Source organism: Delphinapterus leucas, chromosome 2 (genome assembly GCF_059928025.1).
Source record: "Delphinapterus leucas isolate spDelLeu-1000000601 "Yukka" chromosome 2, BTC_Dleu_Yukka2, whole genome shotgun sequence".
Lineage (NCBI taxonomy): Eukaryota > Metazoa > Chordata > Mammalia > Artiodactyla > Monodontidae > Delphinapterus > Delphinapterus leucas.
In genome coordinates, this window is record NC_143130.1 from 72338528 (window position 1) to 72361502 (window position 22975).

The following is a 22975-nucleotide window of genomic DNA, read 5'->3' on the forward strand; positions in this document are numbered from 1 at the left end:
GCCCACACACAGCAACAAAGACCCAACACAGCCAAAAATAAAAATAAATAAAATAAATTTTTTTTTAAAAAAGGATTAACTGTGTTGTAAAGGTTGTATAAAGGAGATTATAGGAGTTCATCTAGAAACAAAGATATCACTGTCAAGCTGATGTCCTCTTTTATAGTTATGAAAGTATTTTGGAGTGTTATACTTTATTCAAATAATCTAATTTTTTTTACATTTATTTATTTATTATTTTTGGCTGTGTTGGGTCTTCGTTGCTGCACATGGGCCTTCTCTAGTTGCAGCGAGCGGGGGCTACTCTTCGTCGCAGTGCGTGGGCTTCTCGTTGCAGTGGCTTCTCTTGTTGTGGAGCACGGGTTCTAGGCACACGGGCTTCAGTAGTTGTAACTTGCGGGCTTCAGTAGTTGTGACATGCGGGCTTCAGTAGTTGTGGCACATAGGCTTAGTTGCTCCGCGGCATGTGGGATCTTACAGGACCAGGGCTCAAACCCGTGTCCCCTGCATTGGCAGGCGGATTCTTAACCACTGTGCCACCAGGGAAGCCCAAATAATCTAATTTTATAGATTATTTCTTTTCTGAAAGAAACAAAGCTAAATTTTACTTATATTTTTAGGAAACTAAATATTTGGATATACCGAAGTATTTTGATAAGCTTTATGGATAAGTTCATTGAAAGTTTTCTACAGTGCTTTGTCTTAGAGTATATAAGAAAAAATCCCCTAATAGTAGGATTTTCCCAATATTTAGGTGTCTAAAGACTCTTAGATGAGATTAAGAGTAATAACCACCACATTAAGTTTTGTAGTGATTTGCATGATTCCAAAGCAAGTGGAATTGACTCAATATAAACATAAATGTAAAGTTTTGAGCTATATTTAATACAGGGTTCTACTCTCATATAAATTAATTTTTAAGTATTAAACACTCCAATTTACCCCTGTAGTATTTTTCTTCTGTTAAGTAGAATATTTTGTACATTTTATTTTTGTTCAATGTGTTTTCTCTTTTCCCCTCTTTATAAATAACAGATATATACCCACCCCTGCCCCACCCCAAGTTAATCTGACAAATATATTATTGTTGTCATTTAATCTCAGAACTGGTGATAAGAAAAATGTAGCCTGGAAGGTACTTCCAAAGAAACCATGTAAAAATCTGATGAACACACTGAATAATTTGCACCAGCAGTTGGCAAAATGTAAGTGTATAATTTATTTAAAGGAAGTAATTTAATCTGAAGAAAGGACTCCAGCAACTTTGCCTTACTTGTAAAAGGATGATGTTTACCTAAAGGAAAGTGGTTTTACAATATTAAAGGCAAATGAGCATTAAAGCAAAATTTTTTAGAAGCTGAATGGGAGATTTACAAAGCTTATATTTTACATCATAATAAAATTCAAAAAGAGATTAAGGTGATTATTTTCAAATACTATGGAAAAATACTGGTTTCTACTTGTATATTTTCTTTATACATAGAATAGAAAGTTAGTTTTGAAAATCTAAGACAGATGGTTTAAATTACATTAGAAAATGCTGATGATTCTTGTGGGTTGAGAGCAAGGTCATGTGCTTTTCACCTTCAGTAGATCTTAATGCTGTGCTTACCTCAAGTAATTTGAAAATAGAGCTTGCCAAAAGCATTCGGAAATTAATTAAAGTGAAAATTGATTAGGATATGGAGAATTTCAGTTCAAAGCTTATAATAAGAGTATCTTGATAGTGATCCAGAATCGCCAATAAGATGAATTAAGCCTTCATTTAACTAATCCTCTTGGTATTTTATACCAACAGTCCATTCAGGGTTCATAATTTAATACTTATTGTATAAAAAATGGTCAGTAATGGTACAGCAATATTTGAGGTTCTCATTTATGTATTAGGTGAAATATAAACATGGGAGGTTGCCTACATCCTCGAGGGTTCAAGGATGCCTATAGAATAGTTGGAAAGAGACATGGAAAAAGACAGTGTTTTCAAAGTAAACCTTATAACAAGTAGATAATTTGGAAGTGGCTCATAAGTATTGGGATATGAAAAAATGACATCAAATGGAACAAATTTTATACTATGGAACAAATAAATTATGTATGGAATTTTTTAAGCTACTTAGTTAATTGCTTTCTAAAAATTCATGTGCTTCTTTTGAATAACTGAGAAGTCCAGCAGCTTTTGTAGCAATATTTAAGTATTATTAAAATAAGTGAAATAACCCATCTAGCTGTACTGAAGGGCAGAATCTTAGAGCTTAAAATTACAGGTTTAAACAATACTGATATTGTTATTCAGGATTATATATCACTTTACAGCTTCAGAGCACTTTCACATACATTCTTTTGTCTTTACAACTGTGAAGATACTAAGTTTGAGGAAGGTAGCTTGTCAGAGATCATACAGTTAATAAGGATGAAGCTAGGATTAAAACCTAGGCCTTCCATTCCAGTGCCCACGTACTTTTACTTTTTTAAACAATAAGAACTCCAAAAACACCTCCCTAAGATGATTTATTGTTCCTCATATTTTAAGAAGTTTTAAAATTTTGAGGCAATCACAAACTTTGTTTCTGTGACCTTTTGAGAATAGATGTCCCCATCATCTCCAAATGGAGTGTATTTCCTACCAATAAGTACATTCTATATCACTACAGTATGCTATAACCATGAAAATCAGGAAGTTAACATTGAGCATTACTACCATCCTTATCCTCAGACCAAATTCAAGTTTTGCTAGGGTTATATATTAAGGAGTTATGTAAACAAAGGGTTGAAGTAGCTTGAGCCCTTTTGAAAACATAACACATTTATTATTTTTCTCTCAATTTTATTGAGATATAATTGACATACAGGACTGTACAAGTTTAAGGTATGCAGCATAATGACTTGAATTACATATGCAATGGATTTATAATTGATACCATTATGAACATTAATTTTGACAGTTCTGGGGAAAACATTAACACTGTATTTCTTCACAGTGCAGCAGAGACCAAGAGACGATGGGCTAATGGACTTAGCAATGAATGATTATGATTTTAATTCTGGAAAGAGGTTGCACATGATAGATTTGGAAATCCAGGAGGCATTTTTGTGTTTCATGGCCTCTATTTTAAAAGGTTATAGATCATACTTAAGACCAATAACACAAGCCCCATCTGAGACAGCCACAGATGCAGCCTCTCTTTTTGCCCTACAAGGTGAGTGACTGCGTAGTACTGCAGCGTTCATATTATTGAGCTTAACCTTGTGATGATTGCTTTCGGGGTTAGTAGCTCATATTTATCAAAATATACTTACCTATTTCAGGAGTATGTGAGTATCAACTCAGTTGGTAATCCATTTCCATCAGACTGGTTATTTCTCAGGCACATTAGATATAATCCCATTAGCAAAATATGCAGAAGAGACTATTTGAAAAGTACAGAGCTTCCTAACCATGTACCACTGCACTCTGTTGTGTCACAGATGTGTTAAGATATTGATGTGTTTAGCTTTCAGGGCAGCCCGGTGGTGTTGGGCAAGCAGAGGAGCCCCTGGGTTGGGGGATTTGAAAGATCTGGTTTCAAGTTCCTTTCCTGTTGCTATCTTTGTCAGGTTACTTCCCCTTCAGGGGTCTTAGTTTCTTTTTCTGCAAAATAGTAGGGTGTGGAGGGTATAGATGACATGGTTGATCTAGTTCCTTCTAGCTCAAAAATTCTCTGAATCTGTAAATGGTGTTATATATGCTAACATTACAAATTTATGTTGAACAGCTTTCTTAAGAAGCCGCGACCGGTCACATCAGAAATTCTATAACATGATGACCAAAACACAAATGTTTATTCGCTTCATTGAGGAATGTTCTTTTGTCAGTGATAAAGATGCAAGCCTGGCATTTTTTGATGATTGTGTAGATAAAGTAAGTAATAGTATGTCTACAGTGCCGTAACTTATTTTGTGTGACTATTGTAAATGTTATGAGTTACAGTTTCTATTTATAAATTAACCAGTTTTTAACAAAATTTACATTAATTCCATTTCATCACTGACCCTTTATTATGAAAGTTTTGGTGGTCTACTAGATGTTATAGACCACAACCTCTTAAGAGTACTTTGCAGGATTTTACCAAATTATGAGTTTTATTTTAGCAACCAGGTCTGTAACACTTCCTGTCCACTTACAGACTATGGGAGTTTTGTCCAAGCCTATGGACCTCTAACTTGATCATCCTTAATTTTCACCTCTCCTTTTGGTCTAAGGTGGATTGTCACATGCTTGAGAGTAGGTGTAGAACATAACATTTCACCTGAATATTTCTACAATTTGGGAGTGCAATTGTAGCATAAATTAAGTGAATTAATTCTACTATATTAAATTCATGTGTGAAACTTTGCCTGCCCCTGTAGTCCACTATCATTAGTGGGATAGAGCAAAGTGGGTATCCATGGTGGATAGAGAGGAGCTTGGGAAACAGTGGCTCAAAGAGGGGTGTCAAAACCTGAATGGAATAAACAAATGGGACCTAATGAAACTTCAAAGCTTTTGCACAGCAAAGGAAACCATAAACAAGACCAAAAGACAACCCTCAGAATGGGAGAAAATATTTGCAAATGAAGCAACTGACAAAGGATTAATCTCCAAAATTTATAAGCAGCTCATGCAGCTCAATAACAAAAAAACAACCCAATCCAAAAATGGGCAAAAGACCTAAATAGACATTTCTCCAAAGAAGATAAACAGACTGCCAACAAACACATGAAAGAATGCTCAACATCATTAATCGTTAGAGAAATGCAAATCAAAACTACAATGAGATATCATCTCACACCAGTCAGAATGGCCATCATCAAAAAATCTAGAAACAATAAATGCTGAAGAGGGTGTGGAGAAAAGGGAACACTCTTGTACTGCTGGTGGGAATGTGAATTGGTACAGCCACTATGGAGAACAATATGGAGGTTCCTTAAAAAACTACAAATAGAACTACCATATAACCCAGCAATCCCACTACTGGGCATATACCCTGAGAAAACCATAATTCAAAGAGAGTCATGTACCAAAATGTTCATTGCAGCTCTATTTACAATAGCCCAGAGAAGGAAACAACCTAAGTGTCCATCATCGGATGAATGGATAAAGATGTGGCACATATATACAATGGAATGTTACTCAGCCATAAAAAGAAACGAAATTGAGCTATTTGTAATGAGGTGGATGGACCTAGAGTGTGTCATACAGAGTGAAGTAAGTCAGAAAGAGGAAGACAAATACCATATGCTAACACATATATATGGAATTTAAGAAAAAAAAATGTCATGAAGAACCTAGGGGCAAGACAGGAATAAAGACACAGACCTACTAGAGAATGGACTTGAGGATATGGGGAGGGGGAAGGGTAAGCTGTGACAAAGCGAGAGAGTGGCATGGACATATATACACTACCAAATGTAAAACAGATAGCTAGTGGGAAGCAGCTGCATAGCACAGGGAGATCAGCTCCGTGCTTTGTGACCACCTAGAGGGGTGGGATAGGGAGGGTGGGAGGGAGACGCAAGAGGGAAGAGATGTGGGAACATATGTATATGTATAATTGATTCACTTTGTTATAAAGCAGAAACTAACACACCATTGTAAAGCAATTATACTCCAATAAAGATGTAAAAAAAAAAATACAGCAATTATGGCAAAAAAAAAAAAAAAAAAAAAACCTGAATGGGTGAAGGAGGAGCAGCCTAGCATGGGTTTTGGAGCCCATGCCTGGTGAGGAGAGCATCTGTCCATGCAGGGGGTGGCCTAGCATGGGGGATCAGAGGACGAGCAGGATAAAGAACGTGTCCATGCTGGAGGACAGACTGTTTCCAGGGGTCAGAACCTAAACAGGATGTGTCCATGCAGACATGAGGACAGCACGGAGTGTCAGAGTCTAAGCAAGGCAAGGACAGTGTCCCCACTGGGTAGGCCCAGCAAATGGGGTATCATAGTTTAATCTGGATGAGGGAGATGTCAGCCTGGTGGGGCAGAGGGTTGGTCTGGAAGGAGTTGTCAAAGCCAAATTAGGGTGAAGGAGTCATATGCATGGAGGAGGAGTGGTGTTGGAGATGGGAGATTGTTACATATGGAGGGATTGATCAAATAAATAAGTACCAAATGTGTCTTATAAAAATGATTTTATAAAAAATCCCACATGCCGCGGAGCGGCTAGGCCCGTGAGCCATGGCCGCTGAGCCTGCGCGTCCAGAGCCTGTGCTGCGCAACGGGAGAGGCCACAACAGTGAGAGGCCCGCATACCGCAAAAAAACAAAAAAACAAACAAACAAAAACACTCATTAATATTGTAAGACATGCATGACATAATTTTGCAAGGTACTTAGGGTATCATGTTCTAAGGAGGATATTTTATTACTGATAATTACTATATTGTCTAGGATTTTCTGAAAACAGGTCACCTGTTATTTAGTTGATAAGAGTCAAAATGCGAGGCGTGACTGGAGTGATTGCTTAAAGAATATAAATTCTGAGAAGTCTCAAAAAAGAAACCAATTAAATGTGTAATTATTATTTCTAGGCAGATCGTTTTCCTAAAATGCTATTTACCCATTCAAAGTCTAGATTCAACAAAATATCACTTATATATAATGGATTAATGTTATACTTAAAGATTTTGATGATTCCTAAGAAAATCAAAACTGAAAATAAACTCACTAAAACATAGTTACTTGTATTTGCTTTATTACAATTCAAGGAACTGTTTTATTAGAGAAAATAACAAAATGTAACAAAATCCAAAATTTATCTTTTTTTAGTTAAAATTGATCTTATTTTATTTGTGATGTCATAAAATATATCTTAATAACCTTCATATAGTGAGAGTAGAGGTTAATTGTATTCCTAGTATTATTAAGCAGAACTCTCTGAAATAATAAATAATTACACAGTGCTGTTACTACTTTTCATATTTTAATACCACAGTTTAAGTGCATTCAGCACAGCAAGTCAGTGCTTACTTTTAATCTGTAAACGGTTTTTGAATATCAGTAATACTTTTAAAATAGACATTCATGTGGGGTTTTTCCTTAGTTGAGTGACCTTAAGCTTAATTTTTTAAGTGAACAGATCCCCTTACCTCTGGCAGTTTAGCTATGAAAATTAAATAATACTAGATGTGCATTAAGTGCTTAAGATTGAGCAGAATCCATGACTAAGATTGAACAGAAATTAGATACATTCCTCTTTTGATCTTAGCCTATCCAAACAGAAAACATTTGACCAGCTTTTAAAAAGCTGGAGTGAGTAATCCTGAATAGGAGTAAGAAAAACAATGTATGAAAATTATTTGAGTTTCATTTATGACTAATTTAAGAACCATGTGTTCTTGTTCTTCATATGATTGTATTTTAAATCCTTACAATCTGTTCCTATAGGATGCAGCTTAACTAAAAGCAGTTTTGTGCAACAAATAGCCTGGTAAGGTTTTTATTGGTTTCCCAAGCATTCCTCTGCAGTGTTTTCTGAGCATTTTAATGTCTTGTGAAAAAATATGAAGAGAATATGAAAATTATTTTAATTTTATCCTGCCATGGGTGTTGGATTTCTTTTTTCTCCCAGTAGAGACAGATGTCACTGTGCTTTCCAAAAGACAGAAATGCCCAACTGATAAATGGAGGATTTATTACATGGCTGTTTTTGTAATGTTGAAATGAGATTTTATTGGTAGACAAGGTAGGGGAAATATCTTTTACCAAGGTACTGAATTTACAGAGCACAATTTTAATATTTTAGTAGACTTTACAATACTTAGAATTAGAGTAGTTGTCCATGTCCACAGATTTTTTTCTATGCAAGCAAAGACACAGGTCTGACAGGGAGAAGCTGATAAATAAATAAAAATTTAAAAGCACCTGGTGCTCACAGACAAGTAGTTCTCCTATAATGTTACATTATGGAGACCGGAGTAGTTTCCAGCTTCCTTTCCAATGACCTTGGGTATTTGTTGGACCAGAATAACCTTTTTATTCTAGTCCATCTCTTCTACTTCATTATCATTGCTGCCCTTATAATTTCATTTACCCCATTTCATCAGCATAAAAATGTTTGTATAGAGAGCTTCTCATTTGCTTTTGGGTTGTCCATGGATACCATATCCTACTAGGGATATGAGTGATTTTGAGTTATCATTGACATGTTCCTAATGTTGTTTTGTAAAGTAACAGGAAGTGTGGAAAATAAAAGGGAGGAAAAACTCCATAAGCCCAGTACCCTAATATCCACTTTACATTTACTTTCAATGTTTTTACATAATTATAGTATACTTCCTAATTTTTTACATAACCAGATCTTATAAACATTTTTATATGCTGCCAAATCTCTAAAAAGTAAAACATAGCCTAGTTTAAAAAGTCAAATGATTTTACATTTTTTCCCACCCCTAGTTTCTTTTTTTTTCTTTTTAATTTTTATTGGTGTATAGTTGATTTACAATGTTGTGTTAGTTTCAGATGTGCAGTAAAGTGAATCAGTTATACATATATCCACTCTTTTTTTTGTTTTTTTAAGATTCTTTCCCATATAGGCCATTACAGAGTATTGAGTGGAGTTCCCTGTGCTATACAGCAGGTTCCTGTTAGTTATCTATTTTATATATAGTAGCGTGTATATGTCAGTTGCAATCTCCCAATTTATCCCTCCCCCCCCTTATCCCATGGTAACCATACGTTTTTTTCTATATCCGTGCCTCTACTTATGTTTTGTAAATAAATTCATTTGTACCCTTTTTTATGATTCCACATATAAGCGATATCATAGGATATTTGTCTTCCTCAGTCTGACTTACTTCACTCAGAATGACAATCTCTAGGTCCATCCGTGTTGCTGCAAATGGAATTATTTTGTTCTTTTTTTATGGCTGAGTGATACTCCATTGTATCTATGTACCACATCTTTATCCATTCCTCTGTTGATGGACATTTAGGTTGCTTCCATGACCTGGCTATTGTAAATAGTGCTGCAGTGAACATTGGAGTGTATGTATCTTTTTGAATTATGGTTTTCTCCAGGTATATGCCCAGCAGTGGGATTGCTGGGTCATATGGTAGTTCTGTTTCCCACCCCTAGTTTCTGTTCCCAAAGGTAAGCACCTTCTCTTTCAGCCATTTCATCAGTCATTTTCGTTAAGATTTCCAAATAATGTGTTGTCATTGCTGCTTATTGTTTTATATATTATCTATTAATGTCATATTTACCACCATCACCAAAATTCTCCCAATGTAGCTGTTCAGATGGTTGTTCAATGTTAATATTTTTATCACTGTATATAATCACAGGTAGACCATATATATATTGTAGTTAAATTTCCTTTTATGTATGGACTTTTGTTTTCCCTGAAGTTAATAATTGCTATATTTCTTGTTTTGTGTGTATTATTAATTCATCTCCAAACTCTTCTATGAAGGTAAAAAAGCCAAAATCTCTCAATTTTTCTAATATTAAGTAATCTATCCGTTTGTTTTTTGTTTGTTTGTTTGTTTTTAAGTTCTTGCTGGAGCTTTCCATCTTTGTGTTCCAGTCTGAACTGACTGCTTTCTATCTAGTCTGTCATTCTGGGATTTTCCTTCACCATCATCTTGGAATTATACTGACCTCTCTCCGGATTTGCATCCCCTGCTTTATGGCTTCAATAACTTCTTTCTTGGTTTATTTCCTCGTTATGGTGAATCATAGCTTTCAGTAGTTTAGTGAGAAAGAGTACATGGGAGATACATTTTTTGATGCCCTGCCTGTTTGCAAATTTCATTATTCTGCCTTAATACTTGAATGCTAATTTGGTCGGATGTAAAATCAGGTCATCACTGCATTGTCTTCTGGCTTGTCGTTGTTGTGAATAACATCTAGTCTAACAGTATCTTGATTTCTAATCTTCTGTGCCTAATCTCTTTTTCTGTCTGGAAGCATTTAAGATCCCTGATATTCTGAAATCACAAGGATATGCCTGGTGTCAGCCTTCTTTTCTTCCCTGAGTTGGACACTTGTAGGCCCTTTTAATCTATGGTCTCATGGCCTTCAAATTGTGGGGAATTTTCTTGCATTTTTTTCTTTCTATTTCTTTCCTCCACTTTCTCTGTTCTCTTGTTCTGAAATACACATTTGTATATTGGCCCTCCTGGCCTGATCTGCTTAATTTTCTTTTTTTCTTTTTTTTTTCCCCATCCCATTTTCTGCCTCTCTGTCATTCATCTCCACTTTCTGGGAGATTTCTTCAATTTTATCTTTCAACAATTATAGTATACTTTTTACCTCTGCTGTCATTTTTGTAATTTCCATAGCTCCTTTTCATTCTCTGAATGTTCCTTTCTTCTTTTTTTTTCTTTGTAAATATTTATTTTTATTTAATTTATTTATTTGGTTGCACCAGGTCTTAGTTGTGGCAGGTGGGCTCCTTAGTTGTGGCAGGCGGGCTCCTTAGTTGTGGCAGTCAGGCTCCTTAGTTGTGGCATGCATGTGGGATCTAGTTCCCTGACAAGGGATTGAACCCAGGCCCCCTGCATTGGGAGCGCAGAGTCTTAACCACTTAACCAGGGGAAGTCCCTGAATGCTCCTTTCTTATAGCATCTTCTTGTTTCATGGGTGTAGGCTTATTCATTTCAGTTATTTTGAAGGTTTTTTTCCCCCTGCATTGTCTCTGCTTCTTCTGAATACCTTTTAATATTTGTTTACTTTATTCTTTTTCAAGTTATTGGTTTTTTGTGTGATCTTTGGTTGGTATTCGTTGTCAAGTGTGAGGCACAGAGAACTCATTAGAGCTCTTTCTGGGAGGGTGGGGCTTGGAGCTTCCTTAGGTATGAGACTGATGATCATAAAGGAACTCAACTATTTCATTAGAGTCCCTATTTGATCAGTGTCTGTAGTTCTTTTCTTTTAGGCTACGTAGTTTCCCCAGGAGGTATCTCCAGTCTCAAGCCTGGAGTGCATAAGCCTGAGTGCAAGTATTCTCAGAGCTGAGTGGGGAAGGTAACTAAGATTTTCCACTTGTTGTAACATGTAGGCTTTTACTCACTTCACCTGTTTTTATTAACCTTCTTCATCTTCCTCAGCTCTGCCCGGTGTCCTCAAGTCTAAAGTCCCTCTGGTTCTTCACTCAGAAAGACCCAACCTAGTCTTATGCCATGTTGGGGAGAGGTAGTGGCCTAACTATACTAGGTTGGGCAAGGGATCTAGGAGTTCTTAAATGCAGGATTTAACTAATTCTCCCAATTCAACCCCACTTGCCGTCCCATCTTCAGGGGCATCATGGTTTTCATTCCTGACCTTTCTGGTGCTCCGTAGAGCAAAATGGCTGACTATTTGGGTGCTCTCCTCTATCCCCTCACCAGTGCCAGATATGTGGCTTTCAGCTTTGACAGGTCTCATCAATCTACTTTGCAGCTTCTGAAATGTTTTGAACTCAGCTCTGCTGTTGTCTTCTCTCCAGTTCATTTTGTCGTTGTTGTTGTTTTTTAATCTCCTTACTCTCATTTTGGTGAGATTTTAGGAAGGATTGAAGGTAAATTGTTGTGTTTAATTTGTCTTGTTCAACCAGGAGTCTGCATAACCTTCACTCTTTTCATTTTGAATGATTGTATATTTCATCTGTGTATCATCCTTTATTCATTTACCTATTTTTTGACATGCAGATGACTTCCAATGTATTGCTATTGCAGTCCTGCAAAAAAAACATCTTTCATACTGATAGCTTTTTTTCATGTTAGGTTATTTTCTTAGAACTTATTCTAAGAAAGAATAAGGTTTAAACACATCTTGCTTTCTAAAAAAGACTGTACCAGTTTGGAGTACCAGCAGGGTTTGTGATTATCCAACTTACTATATTTGTTGTATCATTGCTAGTTTTACCATATGAAAGTCTTTTTGACAGGCTAAAAAGAAAGGCACCTTCTTTTATACTGATTAACTTTCAGATATCCTTCAACAGAATTGAAATAAGTGCTTATTCTAAAAGCAATATAGTCTGCCTTGTTTAAATTTTTATTCTGAGCATTTATTACTTTTGTAATTTTTAAAAAGCAAATAAAAATAATATTCATTATTTTTAATTGGAAAGCAAATAACAATATAAAGAAAATTAATTGCCAGTAATACCATCACCCATAGGTAACATTTTGATAACACATGTGTATGCGCATCTGTGTGTATGAGAGACTGTGCACACTCAGAAATATATCTATATAACAGATATAGGCACACTCTTAAAAAAATTAGAATCACACTCTGTGTGTGTGTGTACACACACACATTTATATTATTTAGTAGTCTGATTTTTTCATTTATCATTATTTTGTGAACATTTTCTCCTGTCATTAATTATAATTCTGAAACACGCCTTAATTGTTGTCTAAAATGTCTGGATACACCATTAAAAACATTCTTTAATACTAGAGATTACAGCATGTAATGTTGTGAAATTATAAATAACAATTTATATAAGAAGATTCTGAATGTATCAACTCTTCTTAAAAGTTAGAAAAACTTTAAAGCTATCCCTGTCCTTTTTTGGTATACTCTGCCCTAAATCCTTATCTTAAGATTTAACTTGTTAATAATTCTTGTTTTCCCATTTATTCCTGGCTGGTATGTGACATTAATTCTGTCTAACCTGGAGAAGTTCTGTGGGTTATATTTTGTCATCTGTCATTTTGTGTTTGACATCTGGTTTAAATTAATGTCAGTGTCGTGCTCTTTAGTTTATGAGTGCCTTTTGGGAAGTTTAGATTCTATGAAGTTTTTATTTTTTATGACTATTACCTTACCATAGAGTATCTAGGGGAAACAGTACTACTAAAATGCTTTAAATATTCATGTGACTAGAATTTAATTCAAATGTGCTTCTACATATGCTGGAAGAACTTAGGGAAATTCGTTATATTTAATAGAAATCAAAGACAGAACCCAGTATTCTCAACACACACACACATACGTTTTAATATTATTATATGTTAATATAATATTTTTAAATAGTATTTCTTGAATAAATTTTCATTATTCAAAATGCAAAAATAACATTAAAAGGTATATATTGGGAAATCTGGTCCTGTCCCATTCTTGTCCACTCCCTTCATCTCCTCTTAGCCAAATAGATACTTACTTTTTTTTTTTTTTTTTCCTATTTTTGGCTGCGCTGCTGCGTGGCATGCAGGATTTTAGTTCCCGACCAGGGATCGAACCTGCACCTCCTGCAGTGGAAGCGCAGCGTCGTAACCACTGGACCGCCAGGGAAGTCCCTCTTTTTTTTTTTTTTTTTTTAAGTATTCTTTATGTGACTACAAGCAAAAAATGAATATGTGTTCTTATTTTTCCCTCTTTTTTTTTAATTAAAAAAATGTTTCCCTCTTTCTTACTTAAAAGATAGTATACAATCTCCTGAATCTTATTATTTTCACTTAATTATCCTGGAGAGCTTTATATAGTGCTACGTAGAGGACTTGCTCATTCTTTTTTTTTTTAAAAATAGTTCCTTAGTATCCAGTTATGTAAATGTTTTATTTAACCATTCCCCTATAGACAAACACTTGTCTGGCGAATGTATTTTTTTAATGTATGTTTTTTAAACTCCTTCAGGTGGATATGGACAAGAGTGGTGAAGTGCGACTTATAGAACTGGATGAATCTTTCAAAAGTGAACATACTGTTTTTGTAACACCACCTGAGATTCCCCATCTACCCAATGGTGAAGAACCCCCTTTACAGTACAGGTATTCAAGAGGCAGAATGTTTGAGATTGAAAGAGAGAAGCAATCCATCATCTGTGACGTAGCTTTCTAAGGACTGTGGTATTTTCAAAAATCCAAACTTTACAGATCCCTAATTTTTAGGTGGTAAGCAAGCTTATCCCACATCCATTACTAAGTTTTGAGGTATAAAAAGAAAAAATATATAATTTTGCATTCTATAGACTTAAGAAGCTCTCTAGATCTGCATAAGTATATGTTCTCATAAATGTTGATTAAGAAGTTAGGACCCACCCCACCAAAATGCAGCACTTTTATTACAGAATTTTTATTTTTGTTTCTCCCTAAGGCTGGTTTCCTCACTTTCATCCCCTCCCCCAACACAGGCTGGTTAATGTAACCTTGGTTTACAAAAGGATTATCAACTATACTTCAATTTTTTAAAAAAGGATTAAATCTAATTTAGAGTCGATATCTGTGGCCTTGATTTGGATGATGTGATTTTTTTAGGCTTTTAATTTTTCCATGAGTTTTATAAAGTCAAGGAAATTCAGGACTATTGGGATTGGTCATTGTTAATTTAGGAAATTGGCTCAGGCACTGTGCTAAGTGCTTGGTATAGACTTGAATGATCCACTGGTCTTGTTTTCAAGTCTAGTGGGAAAGAGAAAAACTCTGAGCACAGTGATAGGGTTATGATAGAGGTAGATTTATTATACGTCTATATATCTAGATATGTATTTATATACATACACATAGATATATATTATATATAACATTTGTTATAACTAGAGGTAGTTTCTAGTATACTATTAAAATGGCATTTCCTTTTAGATTTTTTAAATTCTCCAATAATAATTTCTTATTTAAAGATTCTAAAACCATTTCACATCTATTATTCATTAAGTCACAGTTTGTTATTTTCATTGAAAAGGGATTTTTCAGGACATCCTCATTTATAACTTGGATTGAATTCTTCTTTTTACAGATGAAAAAGTAGTGTAACACATGTTTGTGAATGTTGCTTACTTCATAAGCCACCTGATTCCTACCCTTAATTTTTATATATTGCTCATGTCAATTTTTAGAAGTCTGCCTTTTCTCAGAGACATCTAAAATATTTCTCATAATTTCTCTTTCTTCTTTCTCTTCCTAAACAAGATCTCATTTCTTTTATCTCTTTCGTACATTATACACTTCTAAGACTTCTTTTGGTATATTTCACTAATATAGTTTGTTTTTCTTTTTGTGGTTTGGTTTTAACTTTTTAATTTAAAATTTACCTTTAGATTTAGTCCTTTAATAAGAAAATTACTTAGCTTAAAAAGTTCCCATTTTTTAAAGAATCTAAGTCATTTTTTTTTCCTTGAGACTACTAATATAATTTTGGTGTAATCATACCCATCATTGGAAAATCCTTAAGTGTCTTTAATGGGCACAGTGGATCCTGTTAGTAGGAGGTAACTCATATACTTGCATTGTCTGTATAAAATGATAGGACAGTAAGTTTCCATAAGATACACAGAATGGTCTTATTATCACACCATGTACATACAGTGAATTTTCTTAGGGGACATAGTTTTCCTGAACTTCATTGCTATTTTATTCCTACTTAACATTCAGTCATGACTAATATTTTCTTATTCTACTGGATTTTCCTATAATAATGTATAATAGATATAGTTTATCTTTTATTATAGTTAGTTTTCTTCTTAGTTAATTAAAACTATTTATATGCCTTTAAGAATATTCTAAAGTAGGATAAGCTTTCTCCTCAGGGACTTCTTCTGTCGTTTTAGCATGTCTTTTTCCCAGCTGCTGCTACCTTTTAAATGCCCCAAACACTCTGCTCTAGCACCCAAATTAGGCCCACCTCCTCATAGAGTTGCCTATTCTAATCTTTGTTCCTCTTCTCCAACCTCTTCAATTTTCTTTCTCATAAATGAGGCCCTGAATCAGCTTACCTAACCAGTTAAATCCATTCATGATAATGTAATAGGTTGTCCTGGTTGACTTATGTTATTTGCATTTTTTTAAGAGGAAGGTTCTACAGTAATATGTTAATCCAAACAATGATATTAATAACTGTCCTGTGTGAAAGAGTATTGATTTGGTGGGCCTTTTACCCGTATTATCTGATATGTTTGCTATTTATTTACACGAATACTAACAAAGTTTTTTTGAGTTACTTTGGAGTTTGGTGTCAAGTTCAGCAAAATTTAAATGTATTTCACTTTTTTCCCTCTAAAATACATACTTGAATCTGTATTTGGCTATTACATTTTTATTATTATAGTAAGAAAAGCAACATTAGCGTGAATATTTGTTGATTATCATAGTCTGATGGAGAAAGATAGTTAAAATAAGTTAATAAGTTAAAATAAGTTATTGGTCATAATTTTTTTTTAGCTTGTAACCAGTATGATCATCTATGTGTGCTTGAGATTTTTTTTTTTTCTTTTCAAAAACAGCTATAATGGATTTCCAGTTCTTAGGAACAATTTATTTGAGAGACCTGAAGGATTTCTACAAACCCGAAAGAGCAAATTGCCTTCAAAATCAAGTAGTCCTAGTAGCCCTTCTCCCATGTTCAGAAGAACAAAACAGGTGCTTTGATGATTTTGTATTCTTCATGTAATCAAGTATTAGAACAAAAATAAATTTGACACTCTTCCTCCCTTAATATACTTTAGTACCCCATATATAACTATTAGTAGATCATTTATGCTCCCTGAAGCATTCTGAAGAAAATTTAGAGTAATCTGACTTCAAAAAATTAACCAGTTCTCTTGTCCTAGAACATTATTTTACATATTGTATAATACAGATTAAAGCAGAGACTTGAATATATGTTAATTATAGACAGATTTTGTTAGGGAAACATTATAAAAGCATGTGAGTTGTACTTGCTCAGCCTTCAGTTAAGGATAAGGATGCTTAAGTGTGCAAATTTATTAATAAGATCCTTGCATTTTTTCTAGGAAATTAAATCAGCCCATAAAATTGCCAAGAGGTACTCTTCCATTCCTCAGATGTGGTCTAGGTGTTTACTGCGTCACTGTTATGGTCTGTGGTTTATTTGTCTCCCAGCTTATGTGAAAGTATGTCATTCAAAAGTCAGGGCTCTGAAAACAGCCTATGATGTGCTTAAAAAAATGCAGTCAAAGAAGATGGATCCACCTGATGAGGTAACAATTATCCTTTAAAATGCATTATTTTATTCCAGATTTATGTACATAGATATTTTGATTCTGTACACTTTCGAAATTACTGTGTTCCAGGTGTGCTACCGCATTCTTATGCAGCTCTGTGGACAGTATGATCAGCCAGTGCTTGCAGTTCGAGTGCTGTTTGAAATGCAGAAAGCTGGTATTGACCCCAATGCCATAACTTATGGTTATTATAATAAGGTAATTATTTTGACTTAATGGAGAAAGAGTATAACTTTTGTGATTTCACAACCTTAGTTTAATGGCAGAAATAAATGATGCAGGGGTTATTTGGTATTTATTTTAGAGTATCTAAAATATATTTTGTAAATTGGAAGTAAGATTTTTTTTTGTTCTATTGATATTTTGGATTATACAATCTACTTATTCTTTAGATTAACTCTAAAGCCAGTGGGTATTCATTTATAAAAATTATTTTACTAATTATTTTATTTTGTCAAATGAATAGGCTGTTTTGGAAAGTACCTGGCCTTCAAGGAGTCGTAGTGGCTATTTTCTTTGGACAAAAGTGAGGAACGTTGTTTTAGGAGTAGCACAGTTCAAAAGAGCTTTAAAGAAACACACACATTTATCACAAACAACTCTCTCAGGTAATTAGAAGTTTTTAAGGGATGTATATGTTGTACTTTTTCTTTAAAATTAATTGACTAGTTACAATTTCCACTTTTTAGAAATTTTAATTAGTTTCAAAATATTGAATGTTTTCTAGTTTTTATTGCCATTAAGCAAATTCTAATATTAGAGTGTTCTTCCCATTTAAAAAAACACCAAATTTTACTTATTTTGTTGTAACTTAAATTTTCAACCTTTGGTGGTCTTGTTTTAGTATTCGTTAATAATTCACAATAGGTTTCTTTGTTATAGTTGTATTTTGCTAATTATGTGACGCTTGTCATGTTCAGTATTAGTAGATTATTAACTTGAGCAGCAAGCTAATATGTATTTTTGGTATCTCCGTGAGTAGTAAAATGCTGTCAAATTGTGTTCTTAAGCAGATGGCAGTGACCTGGATGCTGTTAGTCATGGCAGCATGGATAGTGGTCATGGGACACACACTGTGGAGCAGGCACCTTTTAATACGGGTTTAATCAAAGTGTATGCTTCTGATGATAGATCTAGTACAGGTTTGTGTGTGCTTATGTATACATTTATTACAATACATTTTAAAAACTAGGTTTGCTAGCCTGTCTTTTTTAGATTTTAATTTTCAGTGATATATGTAACTGTCACTTTTTAATTTTATATGGTAGGCATATGACATTGTATTTTATAACTATGCAATTTTATTCATTCTCTATTTGAATAGAAATGAAAGTTTAAGAAAGTATTCGAGTGTTTAGTCCATGATAATCCAATTAACTCTGGATAGTACACAGGTCTCTTTATCATATCATTTTCTTAGGGTAAGTTCTTCTTTGTATTATGAACATGTTATTATAGTTCTTTTAATGTTGTTAGGATTTTAAAAAAAGAAACTTAGATCCCTGATCTGAGTTAATAGTACCATATCAACATCAATTTCCAAGATTTAACAGTGTCCCATGTTTCATGTAAGATATTATCATTCAGGGAAGCTGGATAAAGAGTACACAGGAACTTTCTGTACTGTATTATTTTTGCAACTTCTTGCGAGTCTTCATAAAAATTAGACATGACTTGTGAATACAGTATAAGAACTACCTATTAATGGACAGAAACTTTAAAAATCTAAGCATTAATAATAAAATATGGAGGCTTCTATCTCTTCAAATTTTAACATTGTTGGTCTGTCTCCTTTTATGCATACTTTTAAGAGTAATAAATATAAGCTATGTGCTTTGATATGTTGTTCTTCCTTGACAGGTTTTGTTTCTTTTTTTTTTTTTTTTTTCACGGTACGCGGGCCTCTCACTGTTGTGGCCTCTCCCGTTGTGGAGCACAGGCTCTGGACGCGCAGGCTCCGGACGCGCAGGCTCAGTGGCCATGGCTCACGGGCCCAGCCGCTCCGCGGCATGTGGGATCTTCCCAGACCGGGGCACGAACCCTGTCCCCTGCATCGGCAGGCGGACTCTCAACCACTGCGCCACCAGGGAAGCCCTGGTTTTGTTTCTTGTTCATGCAATTGTGAATTTAATCACAGAGTTGTAGTAGTCATCCTTAGGCATTATCTCTTAAAAATGAAGAAATCCATCTTTTGTTTTTAACTGTGGCCTTTAAAAAGGCCATCTTAGGGGGCTTCCCTGGTGGCACTAGTGGTTAAGAGTCCGCCTGCCGATGCAGGGGACACGGGTTCGTGCCCCGGTCTGGGAAGATCCCACATGCCGCGGAGCGGCTGGGCCCGTGAGCCATGGCCGCTGAGCCTGCGCATCTGGAGCCTGTGCTCCACAACGGGAGAGGCCACAACAGTGAGAGGCCCGCGTACCGCAAAAAAAAAAAAAAAAAAAAAAAAAAAAGGCCATCTTAAAGCAGTGCAGACCTTATAATAAAAGCATGAATTTTATCAAGATTATCTTCATATTTTATAATTTATAGTTTTTTTGGAAATAGAGATGAAACTGATTAGAAAAAATACCAAACTCAAAATTATAACAAAGATATTAAAGTAAATACCTACTGATACTTAATACAATTTCTTTAGATAGTTCTTTACAAGTTTATAAAACCATTTTTAATGCAGTCATATACTCATATAATCATAACAACCTTTTATATTATAAATCTGGGAACTTGAGATTCAAACAAAAAGGTTAAGTGGTTTACTTAAAATCATGTCTCCTAAGGTAGAGTACTAGAATTCAAAACCTTATGTTTTGATGCTAATCTAGTGAAAACAATTTGCTGAAAATTACAGAGAGCCTCTTTAACAGAACAGTGTATTAGAAGTTTTCTTATATTGATGCAGAGTTTGCTTTTCTTAATAGCTTTAACACTAGGTTTTTTTCTCATTCCCATGTATTTGTACTCATGTGCAATTCAGTAATTATTCAGTTGAATTTTCAGAATAACTACCTATCAATAAGTTTAAATAAACCCATTTTTTTGGTCAGATGATTTAGACATTTGGCTCCAGTGATCTGTGTGTGAGTGTTTTGTTAGGAGTTCCCTGCAGATTTTCCTTCTCCGTTGCTTAGCTGGATCTCAGACCTTCACCTGGAAAGGTCATGGACTTGTATAAAGAATGTGTGGTTTGTCTGTGTCTTTTGGAGCCCAGATAGTAGTGTGAACATACGTAATTACTGTTGACTACATTGTGAAAGTAAAAATAAATTATTTTGTGATCATCCCTTTCTTATGTTAATAGAGATGGGGAGGAACTAACAAAATAATGCTTTCAACTGGAAGTTATCCAGAAAAATTTCTATGAGTAAATCTAAACACCAATGTGTTGCTTCTAATTCCAGTTCTTCTTACTAAAGAAGTTGATGATAAACAGCATAGGGTTTTTTGTCTTTTTCTTTTTCCAGGTGGCCAGTCTGACCTTGGATATAATTCACTATCTAAGGATGAAGTTAGAAGAGGGGATACATCTACTGAGGACATTCAAGAAGAAGAAGATAAGAAAGGGAGTGATTCTAGTTCCTGTAGGTACTAAGTTGATATTGTATAAAACTGTGAGCTTACATTAACAGAAAAGTCGAGTGACTTTAAGTATAAAAGTACTAATTTTATGTTTCATTTTCCCATTGTTACTCCTATTTCCTCCCATTATAAAAGCCCTCTACACCACCTAATATTCCAATGTACGAGTACTTCATGTGTGAAGTTTGTAGTCTCAGTGGCAAAACACCCTCCAATCAAATACTATTCTTGTAGTAGAAATATATCTTTCTTCAAACAGTGGCTCTTTTCTGGGGCTTAACAGTATTTTTATTTAATGCTTTTATTAATGGTCTGTGACTTATATTTTTCCTGCTTACCTCCCCCCGTCAAAAGCAGTGTTTCACAACCAAAGAAGAAATATAAAATGTATGCATGGACCTCATGTGTAACCAGTACTTAGTTGTTTGATACACACCTTGAGGACTTGAATGAATGGTATCAGTTATTCGTGATTGACAAATATAGAGGTGTTCAGTATTTTCTCATCACGTATTTTCCGGTAGAAGTATTTAGAACTAAAAGCTACTTCTCTTTATGGCTCCTCTGATGTATATAGATTTCATCTTAACAGTTGCATTTTAATCTTTACAGTGTCAGAGAGCGAGAGTGCAAAGGGAAGTGCTGATTGTCTTCCTAAGCTCAATTATCAAAGTTCTTCCAGTATAGTTCGCCTCAGTGCTGCAAATAACAGTGCTGATAAAACATCAGGAGAAAGCACAGGTAAGTTGAATGGTATTCGTCTGTTATGTGCAGAATAACTTGTATCTGTATTTCTAGTGAATATATTTTTTTTAAGTCTTAATTCTCAAGGGATTTTTCGTTTTTTTGTTTTGGTTTTGGTTTTTTGGTATACTTGTGCAGCCTCTCATGGTATAGTTTAGAAGCTTAAATTCTGTATTTTATAATATAGTTTGTTCAAGCTTTTATTGTAACAAAGTAAAGGGACATACCTACAAGCTGCCTTTTGAGTTTGGACTGTGGGGAGTTTTGGGAAGGGGGAAGTGGGGAGCAAGTGAGATGATCAATCTGAGGGTACCAGACACCTCGCCAATTTTTAAATGAAGCATAGAATTCCTTAGTCTTCGTGTTGTTCCTGTTTTTTTCAGAGGCGAAAGGATAGTCCTTCAGGTAGTTTAAATAACAATACCTAATATTTTTTCTTTTCAAAGCAATTTTTATATATTATTTTTCATTTATTATTACAGCAGTGCTTATATTAGTGAGAAGGGGGTATTAGCACTCTTTCAAAGATGAGAAAACTCAGGCATAGTCGGACTATTGGCAGGTCCCATAAGTTCTCAGCTACTTAATGGAAAAGTCATTTTAGGATCTGGGATAATACCTGGTCTCACAAGTTTTTCATCAGACTGTTTTGGGGGCCACTAAACAGACATAAGATTCAGAGTTTCTAGTGTTAATAGTCTGATTTCATAATTACATTATTTTATTTTTTGTATTAGCTCAGTTCTGCATCATTATAATCTAAACAAACATTGAAGGACTTGTGCTGTCAAAGCTGAAATATGTCTATAAAGGGCCCTGCTGCTGCAATGATGTTTGTTTTTCTGCAGCATAGTTAGATATGCCTCTAACTCAGGGGTAGGCAAACTGTGGCCCATGGGCCAAACCAGGCCTACAGCCTGGTTTTTGTACAGGCGCACAAGCTAAGGATGTTTTTTTACATTTTTAAATGGTAAAAAATCAAAAGAAGAAAAATATTTTGTGACACCTGAAAATTATATGAAAGTTCAGTACTCATTAACAAAGGTTGATTGTCACACACCCAGCTCATTCACTTACATATTGTCTATGGCTGCTTTGGCACTGCGTTGGCAGAGCTGGGGAGTTGCCACAGAGACCTTATGGCCTGCAGAGCCTAAAATATTTACTTTCTGGCCCATGACGACCCCTGCTCTAGACTTTTGACTTGAAAACTTTCCCATCTGTTAAGTACTCTGGGTTTATCACTACTACGAAAGACTATATGTGGGATTTATAGGAATACTTACTTTTCTGTAACTTTTTTCTTACATACTAGTACTTGCTAGAATTCAAAACACCTTTCAAGTTTCTTCATGTGTTGCAGTACAGTATATGTATATTTTATTTATATCATTATATAAATAAATGACAGCTTCTAAAAGATGTGGGAGTGGAATAACCAAAGAACTGTTTTAATGTTTGGTTGGTAATTGAAATAAAATCATCATCCTGTGGTTACTTCATGGTTATCTTGGGAATTTTAACATTTTGATAAATTTATATTGAATTACTGAGAATTCAATCACAAGACAATTTACTCTGAAATGAAACATGCTCTGAAGTATGAAAACATACTCTGAAATGTTTTTTTAAGCCTAATTCTGCTTTTAGTGTGCTTTAACTTTTTACCTTTAGCTACCACATTTAGCTGTAACATGGCATATTATAATATATTATACTATGTTATATGCTGGGTTGGCTGCAGTTGT

At 34.6% G+C, this 22975-nt stretch overlaps 1 protein-coding gene across 4 annotated transcripts in view; it reads left to right on the forward strand.

Moving 5' to 3' along the window:
* Positions 1–22975, forward strand: part of DENND4A (DENN domain containing 4A) — a 132302-nt gene that overhangs the window by 75661 nt on the left and 33666 nt on the right. For 2 of the 4 annotated variants that reach the window (XM_089907088.1, XM_022579810.3), the window contains 11 exons: positions 1105–1205; positions 2979–3197; positions 3753–3898; positions 13586–13719; positions 16167–16302; positions 16677–16883; positions 16977–17105; positions 17374–17515; positions 17918–18049; positions 20369–20485; positions 21096–21224. In XM_089907088.1, the coding sequence (XP_089763214.1) occupies positions 1105–1205; positions 2979–3197; positions 3753–3898; positions 13586–13719; positions 16167–16302; positions 16677–16883; positions 16977–17105; positions 17374–17515; positions 17918–18049; positions 20369–20485; positions 21096–21224 (1592 nt within the window). The remainder of the gene's footprint in view (positions 1–1104; positions 1206–2978; positions 3198–3752; positions 3899–13585; positions 13720–16166; positions 16303–16676; positions 16884–16976; positions 17106–17373; positions 17516–17917; positions 18050–20368; positions 20486–21095; positions 21225–22975) is intronic. The other 2 variants (XM_030761702.2, XM_089907089.1) reach the window with 2 other exon arrangements.